The sequence below is a fragment of the Rhinopithecus bieti genome, unplaced genomic scaffold (assembly GCF_001698545.2).
Source record: "Rhinopithecus bieti isolate Rb0 unplaced genomic scaffold, ASM169854v2 scaffold_13207, whole genome shotgun sequence".
In the NCBI taxonomy this organism is placed as follows: Eukaryota; Metazoa; Chordata; class Mammalia; order Primates; family Cercopithecidae; genus Rhinopithecus; species Rhinopithecus bieti.
Window position 1 is genome coordinate 1,076,357 of NW_016807866.1, and position 20,342 is coordinate 1,096,698.

The window sequence follows — 20,342 nt, forward strand, 5'->3', positions numbered from 1 at the left end:
TTTTTTTTTTTTTTTTTTTGAGACAGAGTCTCGCTCTGTCATCCAGGCTGGAGAACAGGGGCGCAATCTTGGCTCACTGCAACCTCCACCTCCCGGGTTCAAGCGACTCACCTGCCTTAGTCTCCCAAGCTGGGATTACAGGCGCCTGCCACCATGCCTGGCTAATTTTTGTATTTTTAGTAGAGATGGGGTTTTCACCATGTTGGCCAGGCTGGTCTCAAACTCCTGACCTCAGGTGATCTACCCACCTCAGCCTCCCAAAGTGCTGGGATTACAGGCGTTTGAGCCACTGTGCCCGGCCTGATTCTCCCATTTTTAAAATAAACACTGATGGCCTTCTTATAAAACTGTTAATAGCATGAAATGAAATGAAAGCACCTAAAATAACCAGTGCTTAATAAATGTCTTGGTCTCTAACTCCTACCCTCCTCACATATACCGATCCCTGACTTTTGTTTCCCTTAATTAAAATCAATTATATTGCTCATTGTTATATCTGTTTTATTTTACATTTACACATGGTATATTTTTCCGATTCTAAAACAGAATGAACTTGTTAGTTGTAAATGATTTATTACTGAGTCCTTACTTGTGTCTAAAGCAAAGTTGCAATTTATTAATCTTAAATAAGAGTTAATTGTCATGGTCACCAATATTGTTTGAGGAATCTCTCAAGAGAAGCATATAATCTTGTGATGATCTAAGATTTTGACTGATTTTCCAATCAATCAGAAAATCACTGATTTTCCACAATAATTTGTTAGAATAATGGTTAAATGCATGGGCTCAATAATCAACTGCCTGAGAAATCTTGGCTCTACCACTTGCTACCTATGAGAATTTATTTCACCATCTGTAAAATGGGGATAATAGTACTCCCTACTCAATTAATGAAGTCTAAGAATTAAACACAAACAATACATACAAAAGCACTTAGAGCAACATCTAGCACAGAGTAAATACAAAACAGACATTAATGAGTATTACCACTACTCGTAATTTTTTTGAGAAAAAGACAGAATCCTGGAGTTAATCCAGAGCAGTGTTTTTCAAACTGTGGGTTGAGATCCATGAATGAATTATGTAATTCCTACTGTGTGTATTGTGGTCAAAAAATATGAAGGACAACAGCCCAGGGAAAAGTATTTTGTTTTAGAAATGAGGAGAATAAGGCCCAAACTAACTGCTAGTCACCTTTCAAAATGTATAGGTTCCTTCAAACCATTAATAAATTTCTTATGGACAAACGGGGGGAGGGTGGGGAAAAGCAGCACTGCCATGCGGGAAAAAAACTTCATGTTTTTCAATCAAGTTTAGATACACGTAAGTATTATACACAGAGTAGACAAGAGATTCGAAGATAATTCAGTTACTTATGACCAACATCCAATTTCAGTCAACAAACCTCAGGAAAAAAAGCTATCAGCTTTATATACCAAGTCTGAAAGCCACAAGATTTAATATAATTCCAATGAAATCTACTAGTGAGAAAAACCAGAAATTGTGGTATTCTATAGAGAGTGAGAAAGATTTGGTTTTGAATCTGGGTCTGGCCATGCAGATGATTCTGGGCAAATTAATTTATCTGAGCCATAACGTCCTCATTTGTAAAAAGGATATACCGATGTCTGCTTGATAGGTATCAGTTTCAGTTAGAACGAAATGAGTTTCTGTATATGAAATGAATGACTTGGACTATGTCACCCGACAGAGGACAAGTATTCAATAAACATCACTAGGTGCAGAGCTCCCCCAACATTATAGCCTGTATTCACAATTAATGTTATCTGTGAACGAATAAAAAGTGTCAGAGCAGCCAGAGAAAACCATGAAATCCTCCTGCATAAAAATAACAACAGCCCCTCCAAATACAAGACTTCTTTAGAAGGGATAAGCATAGTGGAAAAACATGCTACTTGTCAGCAGTAGATACGAGTTTGGCTCTTTGCTCTGTCACTAGCAGAATGACCATGAAAATGTCTAAACATGCCACTGCCCGGATGCATGACATATAGAAGCCTGAGATACAAAATCCTCTAAAAATTATGAAGAATAATTCATCCTGATCCCTAATACCAGTAAAGAGTTTCAAGTGAAGATAAAGAAGAACGAGGCTATCTGGCCTGTGATACCTGCAGAATTCACAATGTTTAGGGATGAATCAAAGTAACATGGGTACTCTGCTATTTACCAATGGCATAAACCTTAAGAAGTTTAGTCAACCGTTCTAAACTTCAAGACTTTTTAAAATCTGAAAAACAGGGATTAACTGGCTCACCTCACCACATTGTTAGGATTAAACAGGATAATGTACATAAATCTCTTAGCCCAGTAACTAACACATAAGTGCTCAGTAAATGGAGCGAAACAATGTGAAGATAACTAGTATTTCCTCTCTATTAGCCAAATGATAAGGTTTCTAGATGATCCTGGTTAATTCCCTTTAAGTATGGTATCCTCAAATGGACAGGGTCCGGATGTAGTCCTGCATTGTGAATTGGCTTTTTTATTAGTTTCCTATTTCTGCAGTAAGAAATTACCACAAATTTACTGGCTTAGAGCAACACAAATTACACTTTTGAGGTCAGAATCTCACTAGCATCAGCAAGGCGACATTCCTTGTAGAGGCTCTAGGGAAGAATCTATTTCTTGCCTATTCTAACTTCTACAGGGTGCCTACATTCTTTTGGCTCATGGCCTCTTCTTCCATCTTCAGAGCCAGCGGTATAGCGTCTTCTCCTTCTATCTCTTCTGTTGTTTTACTTCCTTCTTTGACTCCTACCTCTCTAGTATAAGGACCCTTATGATTACATTGGGCCCACCCAAATAATCCAGGATAATTAACCCATCAACATCCTTAACCTTATTCACATCCCCGGTCTCTTTTGCCTTGTAAGGTAACATACTTACAGGTTTTAGGAATTAGATTATTAACATCTTTGGAGAAGGGGGCATTATTTATTACCTAAAAAAAAATAGGGCTTAAATCATTAACTCCAATTTGTAATCAACTGAAATCCTCAGGCTGCTTTCACCAGGATTCCCATCAAAACTAGATCTTCACATTGACTTTGTGTTGGTTTCTAACAGATCGTTCAACCTCTTTAGGAAGTCCAGAAGTCATTTTCTGCTACCTGATGTAGCTCCAGCTATTCCAATCAGATTGTAAATTTCATGAATTCATTTTGTATGCTTTCCTCCAAGTCAATGTTTTCTAAAAATTAAAATAGGACCTATTTGAAAGATGACCTTAACTGATATTCCTTGGGTATTTATAACCAGTCAGCTACAATCCACTTAGCAATACTGTCATCCTGCCCATATTTTTCTAATTCATTCATAATGCAATCATATCCAATACCTTTCTGAAATATTCGGTATATAGTTTTCACTAGACATAACATACTTTACAAATGAAAAATGTTTAGTCTGTTATAAATTGTTAGTCAATCTGTTCTGGCTCTTAGTGACTAGCAATTTCTAAAAATTAATAAAAACTGGCAGACAAAAGTAAACTGGCACAGAGTCTACAATTTCCAAAGTATGCTTTTCCCTACTTTTTGAAATAAAGTTGTCACGGCAGTAAGAATTAGAAGACTATATACCAACCTAAATCTTTTTTTTTAAACTTAAATCTCTCAAGCAATATTTCTTTCTGAATCTTTCTCAATGGGGGTATTTATCCCTTTCTTTTCGAAACCTAAACAACTTGAAAAAATGATTTCCTAAAAAATTACCTTAACGGATACCACTGATATTTCCATATCCTTCCTTGGTATATGACCTCAAGATGACAAGCAATTTCCCTTAATCCCATACTATTAAAGTTGAATAAAGAAAACTGGAAACGTTCCTAAAAAATATATATATACTCACAATGACAGGCTAGTATTCAAATCTCCTTCCTGTTAGATGCAAGTATCAAAGCATTTAATTCTACAGTCTTTCCTCCTCTTTCATTCTCAACTTAATAAATCAAAGACAGTCTTAAACCAAACAGTCAAATCCACACTTTTATGTTTATTAGCAACATATAAACACTGTATAACAAAGTACATGTTAAATTTCTTAACAAAAGATAATTTTTAAAAAGTTTTAAAATCATCTATCCTATAAAGATGCTTTATCCATCTAATTTAAACCTGAAGACAACTCCATAAAACACTACTGCTAGAACAACTAGGTAAGGGATCATGTACAGTCCTTTTCTTCCCTGGTATTTCATCTTATGCCTTTAATATATAATGTACTAAATGTGTGTCTGGGTTAATACTTTTTTAATACCAGGTAATATAACGAGGCGAGGAAAGAAATCCAATCACATGTTAAACAAGTACTACTATGTCACTCTACCTGACAGCAGAATACTGTGTATAAATTAATGTGTATGAGTTAATCAACAGTACATACACACTGTAAGAGATACAATGAAACTGAAAAATGTACAGAAGCAACTCATTTAACAAAGAAAATCCCAATATCTAATTAACAAACACAGGAAAAAGTGTTCAACCATACCAATCAATAATCAAAGTACAAATTAACACAAGGAGATAAAATTCTTCAATTATCTAATGGACATGCATGTGGATTAGCATAAAGCAAAAAGAGTACTGGGCTGGTGAGACCTAATGGACGAGTTTTAATTCCGAAGAGAAATTTAAAACTATAAAACAAGGACTAAAAAATGTCCATACCTTTCAAACCAGTAATTCTACTTCCAGAAATTTATGTAAGGCAATTATTAGATATTCTCAAATTTTCCACAATGACTATTGAGAAAATAATAGAGAACTTCATGCTATTAAAAAGATCTGGTAACTATACAAAAATTTCCAAACGCAAGTGGCGGAGAAAAAAAGACAAAGGACTAAAATGTTAACAGTGTTTGAAGGGATTATTTTATTTTCTAATTTAAATTTATCTAACTTGCATTAGTTTTAAATGAAAAAAATTAAATTCATGGATTTAAAAATTAATTTGTATCCGTTTGAGATACATCTTTGTTCAACTTTTGATTATAAATATAACTAAATGATAAAGGAACATGGTTATATAGAATCACCATTATCACATAACTTGTCCACAGAGTAAATCTTGTCTTTGAAGTTGAGTTACTACTGTTTAAATCAGTAACTTGCAAATCTTTAATAAAGCCTTTCAAAATTACTACATTTTTAAATTAAAAAATTAAATTAAAAAACACCCCTCCCAACACATATCCTTACAATAACTGAAGCCCTGTGGAGAAAATGAACAACATACACTGTGTCAAAAAAAAAAAAAATCTGGGAAATTGCTGCTACATACACACACACACACACACACACACACACACACACACACACACATTTTTGAGACAGTTTCACTCTCATTGCCCAGGCTGGAGTGCAATGGTGCGATCTCGGCTCACGGCAACTTATGCCTCCCAGATTCAAGTGATTCTCCTGCCTCAGCCTCCCGAGTAGCTGGATTACAGGCATGTGCCACCACGCCCGGCTAATTTTTTTGTATTTTTAGTAGAGATGGGGTTTCTCCATGTTAGTCAGGCTGGTCTCAAATGCCTGACCTCAGGTGCTCCGCCCACCTCAGCCTCCCAAAGTGCTGCGATTACAGGCGTGAGCCACTGCGCCTGGCCTATATATATATATTTAAAACATCTTCATTAAAGAAAGTGTCCCTTTAATTACTGATATATAGCTTACTCCCATATAAATTCCATTTGCTTGTCACAGACTCAAACCTTTTGAAACCTAAACATTTAACCACTTTTCCACTTGCTTAGAGGAAGGTATGAAAACAAGATAAATTTGGCATTGTCAATATGAAATATTCCTAAGGTAGAGAAAATTTACAAAGTTTTTTTTTTTTTAGGTACAGATGGGGTTTTGCCATGTTAGCCAGGATGGTTTCAAACTCCTGGCCTCAAGGGATCTGCCAGTCTCAGCCTCCTAAAGTGCTGAGATTACAGGCGTGAGCCACCTCATCCTGCCCTGAAAAGCTTTTTAAAACAAATAGGGGAAAGATGCGATACCATTTTCCTGCTCCAACTGAGCAGAGTCTTGTTTGAATGTAAACATTACGGCCGGGCGCGGTGGCTCAAGCCTGCAATCCCAGCACTTTGGGAGGCCGAGACGGACGGATCACGAGGTCAGGAGATCGAGACCATCCTGGCTAACCTGGTAAAACCCTGTCTCTACAAAAAAACACAAAAAATTAGCCGGGCGAGGTGGCAGGCGCCTGTAGTCCCAGCTACTCGGGAGGCTGAGGCAGGAGAATGGTGTAAACCCGGGAGGCGGAGCTTGCAGTGAGCTGAGATCTGGCCACTGCACTCCAGGCTGGGCGACAGAGCGAGACTGTCTCAAAAGAAAAAAAAAAAAAAAAAAAAAAAAAAGAATGTAAACATTACAAAACAGTTCCATCTACTTCTGCACAAAATTTACTCTTCAGATTTCAAGAGATTCCAAATCAGGTACTTTCATAAGCAACAAAACCACATAATATTCAAATTCAAAGGGTTAAAAAAATGTTCATACTTACTTCTTCCTAAATTTTACTATACCATATTCTCCCACAATCTTGTTGACTTTTCTTCTATTCCAGAATTTAAAGAAATGTTTTACCAAATAAACACATGGAACTGCTAAATTACATTTAATAATAAACATAACATCATTTATAGGTTACTTATATTTCTATGTGTACTAAGAACATTAAGAAAATAGAATACAGGCCAGGAACAGTGGCTCACACCTGTAATCTCAGCACTTTGGGAGGCCGAGGTGGGCGGATCACCTGAGGTCGGGAGTTTGAGACCAGCCTGACCAACATGGAGAAACCCCATCTTTACTAAACATACAAAACTAGCCAGGCATGGTGGCACATGCTTGTAATCCCAGCTACTCAGGAGGCTAAGCCAGGAGAATCACTTGAACCCGGGAGGTGGCGACTGCGGTGAGCCAAGATTGCGCCATTGCACTCCAGCCTGGGTAACAAGAACAAAACTCTGTCTCAAAAAAAAAAGGAAAAGAAAAGAAAACAGAATATAATAGACAACGGTTTAAACTTCATCTGCATTATTTTTCACTATTCAATTGTATCATCGAACCTTTATTCTATTATCATTTACTCCCGGCAGAACTAATTTTCTGTGTATTAATAGTTAGTTTCTGAAGACTTACTCTATGAAGTATGCCCTAATGTATTCTTTTTTCTTTTTTTTTAAGAGAGTTTCGCTCTTGTTGTCCAGGCTGGAATGCAATGGCACGATCTCGGCTCACCACAGCCTCCTCTTCATGGGTCTAAGGGATTCTCCCGCCTCAGCCTCCCAAGTAGCTGGGATTATAAGCATGTGACACCATGCCCGGCTAATTTTGGATTTTTAGTAGAGACAGGGTTTCTCCATGTTGGTCAGGTTGGTCTCAAACTCCTGACCTCAGGTGATCCGCCCTTCTTGGCCCTCAAAGTGCTGGGATTACAGGCGTGAGCCACCGCGCCCGGCCATGTATTCTTAATTTTACACTGCCTCCCTTACAATTTCCCAGGGTTTACCCTTTACTCAGACTTTCCACTTTTTGAATCAAGGCTATATACCTCACCAAGGCTTTTAACCCTACTGGTTCCAGCTTATCACATTAGGTCATTTTCCAAATGTACTTCCCAAATCAGTCCACAACTTCTTCCTTTTCACTAGCTTGAAAGACAGGTCAGGAGGTGATTTTAGGAAATGCCAAATGTTTTTTATCCATGCCGTTGCTCTATTTTAGCAGCACAGGTGCCATATTTCAATATCACATTTATTGTGTCTCACTAATGAACTTCTGGTCTCCCTCCCTTCACAGTTAGCTACTAAACATTTTTGTGAATTAAATACTTCTTCCTAGTCATCAATACAAGAAATAAAATTGATTCCAGGATATAAAATCATTTAATTGGAAAACAATTTTAATCTTAGCATTTATAAAATCCTTAATGAGTTAAAATTTTAATTGAGTATAAACTGGTTAAAAGAATAGACACCTTCAGTCTTAAACATTGATTACATTTACTGCATTACTGTGGGTGGCTCAAAAATTTAACCAAACCTTGTTATTCTTAAACTGTGACAAGTCTTTTCAAAAGTATACATTATTTTGATAGTTATCACTTGCTACCATGCTTCAGATGTACAAAAGCTGTTCACTGAGTCTTCTTCCCATATAAATAGTCCATTAGATAAGGATTCACTGCTCAAAAACTTCACAGCAGCCATGTGGGGCTGTGGACTAGACTCAGATGGGCTCTGAAAAGAACTGAGTCAAATCTCAGAACTGTTACTTTCACACTGTGTGACCTCAGACTATTCACCAGACTTCTCTAGTTTCCTTACCTTTAAAATGGAAAGAATGCAAAGACATGTAAACAACACCTAACTCATTAGCCAGCACCTGGTTATTTAATGGGCAAATGCAGGATTCTTTTTGTCCTTCCCTTGAACTGTTCCTACTGGATCACTCCTTAAAATAGTATGTCAAAACTAAACTTATCCTTTGAACAAACTTAGGATTCGGGATCAACAAAATAATTTACAGAGTCATGCAGAGGCTACTGGATATTATTTTCATCTTGATAGAAAATTAGATAAGGCAAGTAAACAACAAAATGGTTATGATACAACCCGACATTTTTTGTGTATTTTACAACAGCTTTGCAATATAAATCATATACCATAAAACCCATCCATTTAAAATGTACAGTTCAGTGGTTTTTGGTACATTCAAGAGTTGTGCACCCATCAATACTTGATAGAGTATTTTCATCACCACCAAAACAAATCCCATCCCCATTACCAGTCACTCTCCATTGCTCCTTTTGCTCTCTGCCAGCCAATAATCTACTTTCCATCTCTACGGGTTTGCTTTATAAAATATATCCCTATCTGGACTTATTTCAACTGATCCCCAAACTTGGCTGCCCTATCTAAAGTGATTTATCATTCAGCATCTCTTAATTAAGGTAAACTAAGTCACACATGGCCATTAAAGTTTAAAGACTGTTATATATTTCTTAAAGGGTTTAAAAGGGATATCACAGTAATTTTTGGTACTAAAGGTTTCCTTTAAGCAGGGCATTATAATTCTTCTTTAACTGAAAGTCAAATGGAAGAAACATAGAGGAACACTCATGACAGAATGCATTAAGATATATTGGGCATATTGCAGAGGGAGACTTCATAGACTAGTGGATTGGTCAACTATTGCTCTTTAATGGAACTGCATACCTAGAGTGAGGCAAGGGGAGCAGTCCACCCAGGTGCAGGCAGTAAGTGGGTGAACCATCAAGACTAAATAACATAGCAAGACTTTGATTTTGTTCTTTTATCACCATCAAGCACGAAATTTTTTTTTTTTTTTTTTAAGATGGAATCTTGCTCTATTGCCCAGCCCAGGCTGGAGTGCAATGGCATGATCTGAGCCTCCTTGCAACCTCCACCTCCCGGGTTCAAGTGATCCTCCTGCCTCCTGAGTAGCTGGGATTACAGACATGAACTACCACACCCAGTTAATTTTTTATTTTTAGTATAGAGAGGGTTTCTCAATGTTTGGCCTCCCAAAGTGCTGGGATTACAGGTGTGAGCCACCACGCCTAGCCTGAGCACAGGCAATTCTAAGTAACACCAGGGATAAAATATATCACCCCCAAAATATTTTGGCAATACTCTTAAGGGGTTGCTGTGGTTACTGCTGAGTTCTAACAACATATAAATATCAAATCTGCACATTTTTATTATATACCCTTTAACAGGCAATCCATCTTAATTGGAAGTTTATTAGGAAATTCCCCAGTTACATAGTCAGTTTTTGCAGATTTGATATACCTGTTCATTTGGAGAGTAAGTACAAAAAGGTTCAGGATAGCTTCAGCTCCCCTCAGGCTCAGCATGACTCCAATCCTATTGTACCTATACACATTCCTGTGTTTAAATAGTATATTCAGAATTACAGCTGTGTCATGTTTTTCTTTCCTGAGATGTATTTTTTCTGGCATAAATATTTACAAACAACCAGAATCAGCCTCAAACAAATATAAAGATAAATATAATAAAACTTTAAAAGTGAAGACCCATGAACAAGAATCATAGAGATGCCATCACTAAGGAACAAAGTACAAGGAAGCTGTATTTCCTTGTACGTGAATATCAAAAGTGGTTATCAAATATAATAGACATTTACATTGAATTTTTAGATGATAACCATTTCAGTAAAATTTTGACTGAGGCATTTCAAAGTTATTACACTCAAGGCCGGGTGCGGTGGCTCACACCTGTAATTCCAGCACTTTGGGAGGCTGAGGCAGGTGGATCATGAGGTCAGGAGTTTAAGACCCAGCCTGACCAACATGGTGAAACCCCGTCTCTACTAAAAATACAAAAATTAGCCAGGTGTGGTGGCGCGTGCCTATAATCCCAGCTACTCAGGAAGCTGAGGCAGGGAAACCACTTGAACCCAGGAGGAGGAGGTTGCAGTGAGCTGAGATTGTGCCACTGTACTCCAGTCTGGGCGACAGAGCAAGACTCCATCTAAAAAACAAGAAAGTCATTACACTCAATGCTGAAAAAAATACGTGGATAGTATTGTGATTTCTAGAATTTATTGTGAAGTGTGTTTATAAATCACTGCCAAACACAGTATTATGTTTAAAACTTCGTATTTGTGTATGTGTTGCTGTATATACAACATTTTGTAATTAAAATTAATTAAAAGTGCTCTTAACTGTGGGTGAAAACAGATAAATAAATCTGGTTGTAACTGTCTACTGAACACAAATATGTGAACATCAATTTTAACAGTCACTGACAAATCTGCCTAAGACTTTTAAAGAAACTGGCCAGTGTGGCCATCATGGTGAAACGCCGTCCCTACTAAAAATGCAAAAATTGGCTGGGCCTGGTAGCGTGTGCCCGTAATTTCAGCTACTAGGCAGGGCTGAGGCAGGAGAACTGCTTGAACCCAGGAAATGGAGGTTGCAATGTGCCGAGATCGTGCCACTGCACTCCAGCCTGGGTGACGAGCAATACTCCACCTCAAAAACAAAACAAAAACAAAAAAAACCTATAATATTCGTATTCATTGTCGTGACATATCAGTATGCAGGTAAGTTTTTCCACTATTTCAAAAAACATATATTAACGCAATTTAAAAGTCTGGTATGATTTATATGTGGTGTGTGTGTGTGCGTGCGCACATACAGTTCAAGTTTCCTTTCTGGCCATTTCCATTATTCATTTCATGATTATTTCTGAAAATAATTTTGCTACACAAAAAAGGGTGTGTCTAAAAAAAGTCTGCTCTGGATGTCAAATATGCTAGCTACACCACTGCTCTCTGGTCTCTTCCAACTGGGATCACTGACCCACATGGATTTATACCAAGAATCACCAATTATCCAAGCATAAATTATAACTTTCAAGAGGTATTTGGACGGCCATCCACCTTTCACTGAGCCCTGCTATTCTCCTCTACCCCCTAGTAAAAACCCAGGCTTCTAATTCTTAACTCCACTCCTGAGTTACATTGGTTTTCTTCCTGAATTTACTAATCTGGTACTGGAATATCAGGTTTCTGTATACTTATCTACGTCTTCAAAAGCACCAATAAAAAGCTCAAACTACTCAGCAATGAAATGTAATCAAAAAACCATGCAAATATTGAACAGGATGAAGGCGATCAGGCTATAATAAATTATAATATTGTTTGTAAAATCTCTTGTAGTTCTCAAAATCACAGCAGCACAGTATTAATTACTCTTAATAGTAACACAGAAATGTAGACATGTCTCTCCTAAGCTCTCAACAGATCCTGGTAAGGACTATTCTAAATCAAATTTAACTATTACCCACCTCTATATTTTCTGTGGTTTGACAGAAACATAATACTAAGAAATAACCAATGTTACCAAAATTTTGAACTGTTAATAGGTAAGCTGCTTATTCTGCTATATACCTGACAACACAGTGTAGTTTCAGCTTATGAAAGTTGTATGCTGTTGCTCTGAAGTGTGCTAAAAAAGGATTTGGCATATTGTCTCAACAAATGTTATGAATAACAGTAAAGGTTCATTACTTACATAACATTTTTTTCCCTACTATGTTATCAAGGTGTATTTCAAATGAGATTTGAATGTGTGCAGATATATACAGAAAAGTTACTTTGAATTCTGAAGTAAATTATATTTGCTTGTGCTCCATGACACAGAACAACCTACAATTTTTACAGTGGCTTCCTATGTGGTAAATAAAACAAACAAACAAAAAAAACCAGAAAAACACTACCAATTGTGTCATCTCTCTAGTAGGTACAGTTTTAACCCGAATTCTGTTTCACAAGGTTTAGAAACCAACCTTTCCATTATTCTACTTGTTCTCTGAATCAATTCCTTAGGTGTTCATGTAATTTTTTCTGAAACAAAATACTAGACAAAATGATAGACTAGGGAGGGAAATACTTACAACAAGAACATCAATGATAAACCCCACTACAGAAAGCTCTGAAGAATCACTTTATTGCAATCACTATAAAGCCAGACCAATACCCTTGTCAGAGACTAAGAATTCCTTGGGTAAAGAAAGTAGAGAAAAAAAACTATGTATAACCAACTTCCAACATTCAAAAACTCCTGGGATTAACAGCACAACACGGTCAACTTTGGCAAGGGAAATCTCCAACTTTACTGCCAATAATCGACCTGGTTCTCTACATCTTTTCCATACAGTAAAGAACTTTGACCCCTCTATCTATATATCTTTACATAAACGTCTCAGAAATGATCAAACCCTAAACATTAATACTACAGGTGAAAAAAATACTTAATAAGGCATCCCCATCAGGTGAACTAAATTCTAGAAGACAATCATCCCTCGTAATCAACAATAGTCATACAGAACAATTTGCAGTGAGAATAAGAAGTAGCAAGCTCCCCACTAAGATGCAAAACTCAACTCTTCCTTCAGAACATGACTGACAGCCCAACAGGGTAAGTGTACCAATGTCAATTCGTACATTAAGTATTCATAAAGCTTAATTTATGTCCAACTTTAAAGATAACCATGAATATACAAGTATTCGCATTTTTTTCTATGCCGCAAAGTAGCATTATATGCATAGCGCCTCAGCACTGCAGTTCTCAAAAAGTAATCTAAGGACCTTTGATAGGTCTGAGTCCCTTTCGTCAGAACTGTTTTCATATGAATACTAAGATATTTCTTACCTTTTTGTTCGTTTTCTCAGAAGTATGTAGCAGTATATTCCAGAGGCTACCCGATGTGTGTTATTGCAACAGACTGAATGAAAAAGTGGAATGAGGATCCAGGTTTTATTAAACCAAAGTTTAAATGAGATGTGCAAAAATGTAAAATGATGTGACTCTTACTAATTTGTTTTAGAAACGTTACTTTTCTCATTAAAATGTTATTTATGCTAACATATTGTAATAAGTTTGTTATTTTTAGTAAATTAATAAACACTTGCATTTCTCAGTTTAAATTTCTAATATGGTAAATATCAATAAATATAATAACCAACAGATACAAAAGCTCTCTGTGGTCCTTAACTTTTAAGAATTTAAAAGGATCTAGCCAGGCGTGGTGGCTCACGCCTGCAATCCCAGCACTTTTAGGAGGCTAAGGTGGGCTAATCACTTGAGCTCAGAGGCTCAAGACCAGCTTGGGCAACAGAGCAAACCCCATGTCTACATAAAAAATAGAAAAATCAGCCAGGCATGGTGACAGAGGTTTGTAGTCCCAGCTACTTGGGAGGCTGAGACAGGAGGATGGCTTAAGCCCAGGAGGTGGAGGTTGCAATGGGTGGAGTTCATGCCACTGCCCTCTAGTCTGGGCCACAGAGCCAGACACCGTCTCATAAAACAAATAAATGGGTCTAAAACCAAAAAGTTTGAGAATAGCTGTCCCACAGAAATTCCTACACATGTGTACAGAGAGACATGTTTGAAAAGTTCATTTCAGCCTGTCAGTAAAATGTTAACTAAATCTTAATAGTATTAATATTTGAGCAAACAAAAAAAGCAGGTCAAAGCTACAGTAAGCTGTGCTGGCGCCACTACACTCCAGTATCAAACACAGAATATTACATATTGTTTATGGACCACAGAGATTAATACTAAATTATCTGATTGTCTCTCCTGCAAATGGGAGGAGAGTTGGGGTTGGAGTGAGGATAGAAGGAAGACTTTATATTTTATTTTTAAATTAAAAACACAAAATAGTAACAACTGTATATTCTTAACTGTTTTATTTTCTCTGCACTATTTTTGTACTTTTTTTTTGAGATGGACTCTCGCACTGTTGCCCGAGCTGGAGTGCAGTGGCCTAATCTTGGTTCACTGCAACCTCCGCCTCCAGGGTTCAAGCGATTCTCCTACCTCAGCCTCCCGAGTAGCTGGGATTACAGGCGCCTACCACGAGGCCCACCTAATTTTCGTATTTTAGTAGAGACAGGGTTTCACCATGTGGACCAGGCTGGTCTCTAACTCCCGACCTCGTGATTCACCCACCTTGGCCTCCCAAAGTGCTGGAATTACAGGTGTATGCCACTGTGCCTGGACTATTTTTGTACTTTAAATGTCTTAAAACTGCAGATGATGCAAAAAAAAGTGGGGGGGCAAGATATAATTCTTCAGGAGGTAGGCAAGATGGGTTAAAGACTAAAAATACAGTCAATGGGTTAAAAAATACAATTCGGCTGGGCGCAGTGGCTCACGCGTGTAATCCCAGCACTTTGGGAGGCCAGGAGGGCAGATCACGAGGTCAAGAGATCAAGGCCATCCTGGCCAACATGGTGAAACCCCATCTCTACTAAAAATACAAAAATTAGCTGGGCGTGGTGGTACACTCCTGTAGTCCCAGCTACTCGAAAGGCTGAGGTAGGAGAATCACTTGAACCCAGGAGGCAGAGGTTGCAGTGAGCTGAGATTGCGCCACTGCACTCTAGCCTGGCGATAGAGCGAGTCTCCGTCTCAAAAAAAAAAACCAACAAAACAAAAAAAAAAAAACAAAAAAACAACAAAACAACAACAAAAACCTTACTCTTTTTTCTATTCCACAAACTTTAGCAAATTCTTCATAATTCAGAAGTGTATAAACTATACAATAGACACCACTAAGTATTAGCCATAATTGATAACTGAATCTTTTTCACTCATCTTTTCATCTTTCACAACACTTAATACATGTCTTGCCATAAAAGTTCTCCATATATTCTGTTAAATGGGTATCTTTAATAACCTCATCTTTATCTTCCTTTCCTTCTTTGAGATGGACGTCTTTTACCTGTGCTTCTGATTTGTCCCATGTCTCTTATCCATAATTTTGCTTCAAGTTAGCCATTCCCACTCTTGCTGGTAAACTATGCTTTTCTACACCCCCTTCCTTGAAAATGCTAAAGCCTCTACTCCCATCTAAGAGACTAGGGATTCAACACTACTAACTAAAGCTAAAGCCTTATATGTATTATAAACGAATGTACTGCCTGTCACCAGTGCCTAGTACATTGTTAACCACCCTTCCCTCATCCTTAAGCAATGTTTCCCTCTAATCCCTCAAAACCAAATCTCTAAAGACTACTTCACACTAGCTACCTCTTATTTCCTTATCTCCCATCACCATTCAACCCATAATTTCAAATCCTGTTACCCTCAAACATTTCAGTGGCCAAGTCCCCTCATACTATACAAAATATTATCTTCAGTGGAGAGATCCGAGTTCAAATCCTAGTTCTGCCATTAACTAGCAATATGCCCTTGGGGGAGTTATTATTTATTATAATTTCTTGGAAAATCAGTTTCCTCATCTGTAATTGGACTCTATGCAGGGTTGTGGGAATACATATTAAATTAGACATGTGTACATATAAGGTGCCTGACATGCCATTGGTCTTATATTAATTCCTTTTGTTCCCCCTTTCAATTTTCCCCCACCTTTCCCATCTGAACTCCTAGATGTCTCCCTCTATCTCCTAGTTGCTTCCAAGTTTAAGTCCTATAAGCCCAACTGCTTGTCAAAAATTTCCACGATTGTTCCACAATTAACTCAAACTCAACCTGTTCAAAAATCAAACACATTTTCTTCTCTACTAAGTAGGCTTTTGATGACTTGTGTTAAGGGTTATCACCACTCTCTCAGCCCTTAGGATGTGGGGACAAAAGGTGCTTATAAACCTATCAGATGCCAAGGTCCATGGATTCTTTTGGCCCACATCCTTTCTCTACTCTCCATTCCCACTATACACTTGCCAAGTTCAGGTTTTACTTATATTTCCTACTAAGTCTCTGCCTTCTATAATACATGCCACTATGAACAAAACCGTTTTGATTACATTATCCCACTGCTTAAAACCTTCAATGTTTACCTACAGCCTAAAAATGAAATTCAAACACATGAGGCAAACATGAAACTTGTCAGGCCCAAACTACTTTAGCATCCTTACTTTCCAGTAGCCTTCAGAATCAAAATAACTCACTTTTCAGCACTACTGCCCTTCGATCACTGCTTTCTGCATCTCCTGAAATCCTAAAACTGATACCTGCTCCTCTTCCCAAGCCTTCACTGATCTCCAAAGGCTATGCCACACTGCAATGGAAGGATCCCAAAGGAAGCTGTTCTACCACATCATATTAAAGTTATTTGTCTAAGTCTTATGTCCTCTATTGGATTACACTTTTAGGTGACTGAGATGCTTGGTAGCCCTAAAGTACTCAGGACGTGGCTGTGCAGGTGAGCAGGCACTCAGAAGTTTAAGTGAAGATCAGATTTGAGAGATTCAAGATTATATGGGGAATGAATCAAGAACATTTCATGAATGGGGAGAAATAGCTGAGAAGCACTACAAATCAAGTAGGCACAGTAAGATGAATTTTAAAGTCAGATTAATTTCTCTAGAAGAGTTTTAATTTAGCAGAAGAGAGTTGGCATTCTTTGCAGTTCATAAAGACTAGGAATAGAACTGAAATGAACTGGAAAATGAACAATGATAAGAAAATGCTCATTTTGCACATTTAAAAGGTCAAATATCACTTCCCTTTTCAAGGAATCAATACCATTCCTAACTTTGGTTTTCAAAGTAAAAATTACTGATGGTGCCTTTTCAGGATTAATAGAAAATACTCTGCTTAACAATGTGCTTGATGTCAACTTCCATAATGCCTGAATCAGAATACTTCTGATCTTAAGAATAAACTAAAATCCTCTTCTTTCATCAAAACATTCATTCTTCCGATTCTGAAATAAATTTTAAAATACACATTCACTGTTGGCAGAAAATGTACTTGAAATATTTTAACTATTGTTGTGCCATTTGTTTTAATTCTCATTCAAAATTATTTGCAAGGCACCTGTTTTGATTGGGAGAGGAGAGAGAAAAGAACAGAAACTTCCTGCCCTCATGGAGCCTGGAGTCAACACTCCAGTGAATTTTTCCTTCAGAAAACAATCAACTTCCAACCCTGACATAGTAGGAGCATTATCACAAATTCTCTGGCGATCAAAAACTAGGACATATTATTTTATTGTTTTGAAAATCATCATTACTGAACTTTTACAAGACACTGTCCATTACCAGTTGCAAATACTGCAGTTAGGGCATTTTATTTACCCATCAATTGAAGAAAACCATTTTTAGAGTAACTTATACGGCAATAAATTGTCTCAACTGCAGTGTAATTGGAGAGTCCCATATATCATAGCACCGCAAATCTAAAGGAAAGTTATCGCACCATAATTGTTACAAGTAAACCTACAAAATCTGTGAGATGCAGCACGTTTTTAATGCCACATCCACACATCTCGAACATTTGATTTTTCAATGTTGCTTTATCTTTGGTACTTGGAAAGGGAAGACAATACAGCTCAACCCATGACAATAGTTCCCATTCTGTAACCGCATTTTAAATCATCAATAGCCAAGTCTCCTCCTCCCAAATCGATTCTGACAAATAGGATGTATGGACTCTACACTCCAAAAGCAACACCTGGAATGATCAGAGAAACAACTAGAGAACTTTAAGGCCGCAGGCAGCTTTGTTCCCGGTTTGGAGAGGTTTTCACATGTAAATGTCCTCGTAGAAGGGAGCCGAGGATTAACTACCTCGGGAGGGGGTGCGAGGGTAGGGAACTGGAGGACAACGCCAGCCTTCTAGCGGACTAAGGCGGAGCGAATACTCTTCTCTCCCATTCAACTTTTTAGGCGTCACGTTGGGGCCATAGAGCCTGTAAGAGGGTTATGTTCACGACTTTAAATTATTATAACGAGCCACCCCCTCTCCGTTTATTAGCCCTATTTCCCAAGTGCGTGAATCTCGGAGAAGGGGGAATGAACACCCTCTCCAACTCCTCCCAGACCCGGGATCAGAGTCCAGTCGTCGACGCGCCGCGGCCTGAGCAACAGGAGAGCTGAAGCCACCGCTCCGCCAGCCCCACGACCGGCAGATGCTCCCGTTCCCCCGCCCCCAACCCCACGCGCCCGCCCGCGCTTCTTTCTTAGCCCCTTGCGGGCTCCCGGCACTGCGAACCCAACAACGGGGCTCGCGGAGCAGACAGCGAGAGCGCCCGGACCCAAAAAAGGGATAAGTTAGAGGAACGGGCACAGACTTGGGCTAGGGGAGGCCGCAAGGGGGCGAGGGGGGAAGCCCGAGGTCGCCGTCCGGGGTGGGCAGTGGGGGGAGGGGTGCGGGGTCAGTTCCCGTGGTCGCCGCGACCTCTCCCGGGCCACAGGCCCCGCTCCGGGCAGGCCCCGCCGCCCCGGAACCGGGGCAGGAAGCGTCCCCACCCGGACCAAAGCGTTAAACCTCAGGGGACGGGAGAAACGGGCCCCGGCTCCCGCAGCAGGCCCGGCACCCCCCTGCCCCGAGCACCCCTTACCTCCTGGTTGAAGGCGTTGACGGCGTCCATGTTCGCGCTGCGGCGGCGGCGGCTGTTCCGGGCCCGCCGGTCACATAGACCTCGCGCCGCGGCGGAGCGGGGCGGGGAAACCAGCCGGGCCTGGTGGCTGGGGGGAGGCGACGAGCGGCGGAGCCCGAGGCCCGGGCAGGAAGAGGCTGCTGCCGAAGCGGCGAGGCGGGCGGCCGAGGCAGAGGCGGAGAGGTGGCGGGCCCCCTCTCAGTCCCGTTCGCAGGATGAGGAAAAGGAGGCGGCGGCAACGCCGGTCTTCAACATGTCCGTTTGGTGGTGGCGGCTGCGCTCTGCGTCTCGCTGACACGGCCCCCCGCGCCCTCACGCACTGGCTCACACTGGCCCGGCCGGCGAGCGGGCGGGCCTCTCTCTCCCTCTTTCCAGCGGGATGGCGGCAGCGGCCCGAGTCCACGCCGCGCGGGGCACCCTGGGACGGCTCAGGCCTCCCGGCGCTTCCTGTGCCCGGCGTCCGCCCCGCCCCCGTTGCGCTGAAACCCCCCCGGCCCCCCGCCCCCCGCCTCGGGGTCCCGGCCCCCCTTGGGCGGCCCCGGCCCCGCGTGCCGGGCTGCTTGGCGCGTGGACCGGCCCGGGCCGGGCGCTTTCCCGCCAGCGGCGGCCGCGGGCCGGGGAGACGGCCCGGCACCGAGGCCAGGCCCGGGCGGAGGGCGCCGCAGAGCGCGGGATCCTAGGGCTGCGAGGGTGACCTAGAGCAAGCCCTGGCGCACGCGCGCTCCGCTCGACGCGGTGCTCCCGGGTGCGTCTCTGCGAAATGTTCGGCCCTAACCGGCCCTGCACCCGGCGGGGGCGGCGGGCATGGAGCAGCTTGCTCTCCGCTGCCGCGAACAAAGGGCGCAGGATTTAACCTCGGCCCTCTGGGCGTGCCTTTGCAGGCCCTCGTGCGCTCTGCTGGGGAAAAGAAAAAAAAGCTTCAGCCAATGCCTGTGCAGCTGTGTGCCCGCTGTAGTTGTGCAGGTTAATTCTGCGCGAGGTAAAACACCGAGAAAGACGTTCAGGCACTGGATATCCACGCAGGCCTTAAGGAACGCCTGTGCAGCCTTGTGCCACGAGAGGAGTGGATTCACTAACTTTCACGCTGATTCCTCAAACCAAGTTGTTTCATTTTTGGCCAAAACTGTTTGTGCTGATCACTTTCCTTGAGTACCTACTGTCTGCCTGGTGTTGGGGACAGGGAATAAAAGATCATTGTTTTGCCTGAAAACACCACAGTTTAGTGGAGAGGACAGGCAACGGAGCAGATATTATCAAAGCATGCTTAGTGTTAGGGCAGAGGCCCTGGGAAACAAGAAAGATGCGCCTCCGACAGGAAGTCCAGGAAAGCTTCCTAGAGAAAGTGGCACCTGAGCTACATCTGGAGGGAGGAGAGGCATACGGAGCTTGATGAGGA

At 40.6% G+C, this 20,342-nt stretch overlaps 1 protein-coding gene across 1 annotated transcript in view; it reads right to left on the reverse strand.

Moving 5' to 3' along the window:
* The window catches only part of SCAF4 (SR-related CTD associated factor 4), a 63,709-nt gene extending 44,308 nt beyond the window's left edge, over positions 1-19,401 (reverse strand). The window contains 1 exon segment of the mRNA XM_017883888.1: positions 18,908-19,401. Coding sequence (XP_017739377.1) covers positions 18,908-18,937 — 30 coding nt within the window. The 5' untranslated portion in view covers positions 18,938-19,401.
* Positions 19,402-20,342: the final 941 nt, after the last annotated feature.